At 42.8% G+C, this 6,846-nt stretch overlaps 2 protein-coding genes across 2 annotated transcripts in view; one reads left to right on the top strand and one right to left on the bottom strand.

The window, feature by feature from the left end:
- Nucleotides 1-331: 331 nt before the first annotated feature.
- Nucleotides 332-1,414, top strand: LOC105538946 (ret finger protein-like 2). Its single transcript, XM_011978993.1, has one exon. The coding sequence runs from the start codon at nt 535-537 to the stop codon at nt 1,246-1,248; it is 714 nt and encodes a 237-aa protein (XP_011834383.1). The 5' UTR covers nt 332-534; the 3' UTR covers nt 1,249-1,414.
- A 312-nt stretch (nt 1,415-1,726) lies between these two features.
- Nucleotides 1,727-6,846, bottom strand: part of LOC105538947 — an 8,739-nt gene continuing 3,619 nt past the window's right edge. Inside the window, exons 3-4 of the mRNA XM_011978994.1 lie at nt 6,564-6,588; nt 1,727-1,984 (exon numbers count right to left, since the gene is read on the bottom strand). Of these exons, the coding sequence (XP_011834384.1) occupies nt 1,878-1,984; nt 6,564-6,588 (132 nt within the window). The 3' untranslated portion in view covers nt 1,727-1,877. The remainder of the gene's footprint in view (nt 1,985-6,563; nt 6,589-6,846) is intronic.

Here is a 6,846-nt window from a genome sequence, read left to right as displayed (position 1 = left end):
GACAAACAACTTTCAAATACCTTTCTCTTGGCTCCAAAATTTACCATTGCTTTGCTTAAGGCCTCACCTCCCATGTAGGATGGAAAACATTCTTTCATCTAAGGCCCCCCTCCTCCTCCTGGCCTTGGAGCCTCCTAATGTCCAGGATCGGCACCTCTGTCATCACATCGTCAGCTGCAGAGATATTCTATCTGCTGTCAGAACTGGGTACAATTAATTTGTTTACAAACATGGAAAATAACAAAAGCCTGGAATCATGTTCTATATACTGAATTGGAGTAATAACTTGTGGAAGCAGAAACATATTTAATATTGACCACTTGCATTGTCTTAATTATTATTTATTTGTTCATGCATCAAGGTGGTAGAAAGGGGGTCATGGTGCCTGCCTTCAGAGACCTTCCACTCTAAATGAAGAAAAGTTCAATGAAGCAAACACGTGATGTAAAGTAAAATAAGAATTGCTACTGGGAATAAGAGTCACATATTGCCACAAAGCATACCTATGAGAATTTGAAATAGGGAAGATTTCTCATGAAAAGTTTTGATTTTGGAGGAAGAAACAGAATTAAACTAAAGTCAAGAGATATTTGGGTCTTGGAAATAGAGGAGAGGCATGGGGTTGGCTTCTGTCCATTTGCTGAGCAACTTTTTTTCCTTTTCACAGTGGATATGACCTTGGATGGTGACACAGCCAACAACTTCCTCCTCATTTCTGACGACCTCAGGAGCGTCCGAAGTGGGCGCATCAGACAGAATCGGCAAGACCTTGCCGAGAGATTTGACTTGTCCATTTGTGTCCTGGGCTCCCCTCGCTTTACCTGTGGCCGCCACTACTGGGAGGTGGACGTGGGAACAAACACAGAATGGGACCTGGGAGTCTGCAGAGAATCTGTTCACCGCAAAGGAAGGATCCAGCTGACCACAGAGCGTGGATTCTGGACTGTGAGTTTGAGGGCTGGAGGCCGCCTCTCTGCCAGCACGGTGCCGCTGACTTTCCTCTTCGTAGACCGCAAGTTACAGCGAGTGGGGATTTTTCTGGATATGGGCATGCAGAACGTTTCCTTTTTTGATGCTGAAGGTGGTTCCCATGTCTGTACATTCAGGAGAGTCTCTGCTGAGGAGCCACTGCGCCCGTTTTTGGCTCCTTCAATTCTACCTAATGGTGATCAGGGTGTCCTGAGTAGCTGTCCTGTGATGAACTCAGGCACTACTGATACTCCGGTCCATCCTGGGGAGGCCAGATAGGCCCCCACTGCAAAGAAAACAGGGGCAGAAAATTACCTGAGTGGGTAGACTTAGGAACTTTCTACTTGGTAAAAGCATTATACAAAGTCATAGGAGAAAAATATGGGACATTTCTATAATCTGTATTTAATCTAATTTGGTTAGATTATTGAATTCTAAGTATTATTGCCACAAATATTGATACTAAAGTATCAATATTTGCCCATTAATTTTAGCAAATGTAACACAGTAATGTAAGAAGGGAATACTAGGTGGAATTATAAGGTAGGGTGAGAGAATGGAATGATACGGGAACTTTGTGTATTACATGCTCGATTTTTATGTCAATCTAAAACTCTCTTGGTTAAAGAAACATAAAATTATAGCTCCACTGTTTCAGGGAGATCTCTTCACAATAATGTTCAACAATTGAGTAATGTCTAGACATTAGCTTGAAAGATTGTCTTACTATTAAATGTGAACCAAAATTGACTTTTAAATGTATATTTAATTTTGTGATTTCAGCAATACTTCTTGACTAGGCAAATAAAAATTTTGGCGCATTTGAACATATGGCTTAACCTCCTCTGTAGCTTCTTCTAACATACGGGACACTGAATATAACCCACAATTGTTATTCTTAAATCAACTTAATAAATTTCCACGGTACCTTCATGTAGGTGCACCCGGTGGTTTGCCCAGAGTCCAGGTTGCGTCATGTGCCTCTTGGTGTAGACGCTGTATCTTCTTACAATCTCTATCAGAGAAGATCTTGGTTAATCTTTTTGCAATGCAGAGAGCCACTGATATGTTACTGACAGAAAGACCAGAGGGAGAACTGTGATCATTGGTTCTGAGTTCTAACTTCTGATCTCATTGTTTACTGGCTTCCAAACAGGGTCATGTGAATCAAAGTTGGGTCTCAGGAAGATCATGGAGTTCAGTGAGCACTTTATATGTGGATTAGAAAGACTGCGTGGGCGATGCCTTCACATAGATGAGGCGATACAGAAAGGCAGAGGGCTGGTGTAGTGGGGGCCTGGACCCCAGTCCCACTAGAGACACGTGGACCTGGGAAGGTCATGCAATCCCTCGATCCTCAGATCTCTGCACTGTTATGTTAAAACATTCATAGGGCCTACTTATTAATATCACAGTATGGGGCTAGAAAAATCACTACATGCAGGAGAATATTAAGAAAGAGAGTCAGAACTTCAGTAGTGATATGTAAGGGTTTACTAAATGCCGGAAGGAATAAGCTGGACACTTAGTAGTGGCTGAACACGGAGAGGCTGTTTGGGTGGCTCCAGGCCAGTGGAGGATGGGTCCCTGTTCATCTTTTACGTGGGTGTGCTGCCTTACAACTTCTGGAGGACATCTGCTATTATCTCCGGGAATCCCCACATCAGCCCGGCAGGGTGGGCAGAGGAGGGGCCGCCGCTCAGATTTTCCAGTGGGGGGCACTGAGTATCACTTAGAGATGGTGAGTGATTTGCAGAATCCCATTCCAATGAGTGAAGGATCTGGGGGGGGAAATGAATTTGGTTCCCCAGAGACAGAGATTCCTGAACAACTGAGACCTCTGTATCATGCCCTGGACCACTGATCAGAGGGACCCCTTCACTCTCCTTCTCCAATCCTTTTATTCCAAGGTGTGTGGAAAGACAGAGTTTGCGCTCGGGAAGAGTTGCCTGAGATGAAGACAGGTCCCTAATTATAAAGCATTGTTTTCCTCTGCCTTTCAAATCTTCCACCCCAAATATCACACAGTTGTTTTTAAAGGATGTCATCTGTGGGACCTTTGGAAGCACAAATGCGTGGCCTTCCTCCCCCACTCCCTTCACCCTGTCAGCTGTCTCTCAGTAACTGTTTCCTCCGGTGACCACAGTGAGGGGCCAGTGTCAGCCTGTCTCCAAGACTGCTCAGGCCTTATGCAAAACATCTATCACAAGCTGCTTCTGCAGGTAACAACTTCTCTCCTACTTATCAAACCTCAATAAGTACCTAATGTGAATTAACTGAAAACGTGGCCATCTGGGCTGGTGCTTTGGTGGTTTAATGAATTTAGTCTGCCGCTCCCACTTTCTCCTTGATTGCTGATCTGAGCCACCTGGAACAAGATGTGGCTAAGAATGGGCAGCACGTGCACCAGCATGGAGTGTGCCCCTTATCAGCTCATTCTTTCCTCATCAAAGATCACTTTCTATTTTACAAACTCCACATTCATTCCTTGACCTTGCTGTGGCAGGGGACAGTCCTATCTCCTCTCAGAAAGACCCCTCTGGCAGGGTGCAGTGGCTCAAGCCTGTAATCCCAGCACTTTGGGAGGCCGAGGTGGGCAGATCACGAGGTCAGGAGATCGAGACCATCCTGGTTAACATGGTGAAACCCTGTCTGTACTAAAAATACAAAAAATTAGCTGGGTGTGGTGGCGGGCGCCTGTAGTCCCAGCTACTCAGGAGGCTGAGGCAGGAGAATGGCGTGAACCCGGGAGGTGGAGCTTGCAGTGAGCCGAGATCGCACCACTGCACTCCAGCCTGGGAGACAGAGCAAGACTCTGTTTCAAAAAAAAAACAAAAACAAAAAACCCCTCCAAAGCCACAGCCTGGAAACTCTGCCCCAGGACTCTCATTCAGGTTCACTCTGATCCCCCTTTCCCTCTGTCTCCAGATGTCCCTTCCATTAACCCAGTGGCTCTGCCTCTTCTCCTAATCCTTCACTAGTGAAAATGCCATTGATTCTCTCTCGTGACCCCTATGAAAGTCCTCTCATAAAATACCACTGTTCATCCTATTGTTTTTTTAAGTCCGACTCTAGATCACTAACATTTGTTTTCAGATTTTGGGTTCTACATTCAGAGGAATGTTTCTGTCCTTCCCCTTTCCAGTCAAGTCTATTATTGCAGGAGTGGAATCAAGATTCTCCTAAAATGATAAACCACTATGGCTGTGTTTGCTCTGTGTACTCTCTGGAAGTGTGTGCCCAGGACTGCCAGTCTTTATTTTATTATTTGGTAGAAATAAAAGTAAGTCACACGGTCCTGATATTTACATTTTGAGTTTAAAAAAATTTGTTTAATTGTTTTCATCAAAACTCACTTTAGATATTAATATGTTCATCTTGGTATTTTCTTCTAAACGCTATAAACCTGTGTTTCCCATGATTTATTTCTCTTAGCGATCTGTATCCTTCTGTGAACCCCTGCTTGCTCTCAGAGGGATCCTACATACAGAAATGGAGATTTACATTCCAGTTTGGAGAGATCTCATTTTCCATTCTCAGAGCCTCCTATGTGCCTTAGAGACCACCGTGTCCCTGCTTTAACCCTATGTAATAGAAACAAATAAGATCTTTATTCTCAGAAAGGTCAATAGTCTTCAGAGGAACCCCACATTCTTACACAACTCTGTCATCCAGGTCTCAGGCAAAGCCCTCATAACTTGGCAGAATTTAAGGTGTCACAACTTTACAGGCTTCTGTTTGTTACCACAAAGATGTGCCCACTTTTAGTAGAGATTTTAGCAGCAGTGGCCTAGTTATTAACAAAAAATAGAAAGTACTAGAAGAAAGCACATAAAGAACACACTGTGTAAAATTTGACCTAAAAATGACCAATCTTACAGGGACACACAGAGCAGAACAACACGCACGGGGCCTATCAGATGGGGAAGGGTGGGAGGAGGAGGATCAGGAAGAATAACTAATGGGTACTAGGCTTAATACCCAGGTGACAAAATAATGTGTACAACAAACTCCCGTGACACAAGTTGGCCTATGTAACAAACCTGCACATGTACCCCTGAACTTAACAGTTAAAAAAAACTGGTGGGACAAAATGAGACACCATTTCCCACATCAGAATGGCCATTATTAAAAAGTCAAAAAATAGCAGATACTGGCAAAGTTGCAGAGAAAAGGGAGCACTTCCACACTGTTAGAGACAGTGTAAATTGGTTCAGCCATTGTGGAAAGGAGTATGGTGATTCCTCAAAGAGCTAAAAACAGACATATCATTCAATCCAGCAATCCCGTTACTGGGTATATACCCAAAGAAATGTAAATCATTCTACCCTGAAGACATCCACACATATGTCCACAGCAGCACTATTCACAATAGCAAAGATCCACATGCCCACCAATGACATATTGGATAAAGAAAATGTGGTACATATACACCATGGAATACTACGCAGCCATAAAAGAGAATGAGATCATGTCCTTTGCAGGAACATGGATGGAACTGGAGGCCATCATACTTAGTAAACTAATAAAGGTACAGAAAACCAAATACTGCATGTTCTCACTTATAAGCGGGAGCTAAGTGATGAGGACACGTGGACACAAAGAGAGGAACAACAGACTTAGGTCTACTTGAGAGTGGAGGGTGGGTGGGAGGAGAGGATCAGAAAAACAGATCCATTGTATACTAGGCCTAGTACCTGGATGATGAAATAATCTGAACAATAAACCCCTGTGACACAAGTTGACCTGTATAACAAACCTGCACAGGTACCCCTGGACTTAAAATAAAAGTTAAAAAATAAATGACCCATCTCATTCACTAACCTCACCACAGTCTTATGGATTCAATTAGCCTGTTCAATTCTTTGTTGTGTTTACTCCATCAACTTCCCGTGTAACTGTACTCCACAAGGCATATAACAGAACCACTGAACAGAGGAGGCAAATCGGGTCTTTTATCCTCCCCTTCAATTATCTTACAAAGCTCATGGCTGAGTACAGAGCGTAAGTCATAACTTTGTAAGTTATAAGTCATAAGTCTTATGACTTCCCAAATGAATGCTTTCACTGCAGCTACAGCACTTATCATTTGTTGAGTAGCACTTCTCATGTGCTTTTAAGCAACTCTTTATTGAGAGACAAGATTCAATATTAGGGAAATATTCTATGGTATTTTATCATTAATTTTATGTTACGGAGACAATAGATTATTGAAAATGTATGAATAATGAAGTCCAGTCTCACTTTCATTGAGTGTGCAGACCCCTTAAGCTTGCACCCACCTGTGTGTTGGACACGCATTGACAAAGACATCACAGACCTACACACAGACACCTTCTACCTTGGTGCACACAAATCCACACCACCTAAAGTGAATACGCCTGTTTCCAGGCATTGCACGTAGGTGACAAGAGTTTGTCACCTGCAAAACCAGTTTTAGTCCACCCCAAATTCTCATTCTTTCCAGGTGTCTTGGATCACAGAGATTCTCTAGACTAAAGTCAGTAATTAAGTTCCACATTTCTTATACATACACTTTTTTTTTTTTTTTTTTTTTTTTTTTTACACTCGGTGAATGATTCCAGAATACATACCATTAATTGTGTTCTTTGGGGTCACCTGCAATTAGAAGAAAGAAAATACTCTGAGGATAAGATCATACTGTGGGCTGTTCGCACAGGTCCTTCGTCCTCTTAGGGGCTCTCGGTAACCAAGATGGGAAAGAATGTTTAAGTCTAAAGTCCCAAAATCTAGAGTCGAGTTCATCTGTAGAAAGCACAACAGCTTCTGTTGAAAAATATCTTTGTCAAGACAATTTTGGGGTGGCAGTTACAAAATTCTTTTTTTTTTTTTTTTGAGACGGAGTCTCGCTCTGTC

This window comes from Mandrillus leucophaeus, unplaced genomic scaffold, assembly GCF_000951045.1.
Source record: "Mandrillus leucophaeus isolate KB7577 unplaced genomic scaffold, Mleu.le_1.0 Scaffold2, whole genome shotgun sequence".
Taxonomy (NCBI): domain Eukaryota; kingdom Metazoa; phylum Chordata; class Mammalia; order Primates; family Cercopithecidae; genus Mandrillus; species Mandrillus leucophaeus.
The sequence above is the reverse complement of the archived record's forward strand: the minus strand, read 5'-3'. Positions and strand labels throughout refer to the sequence as shown.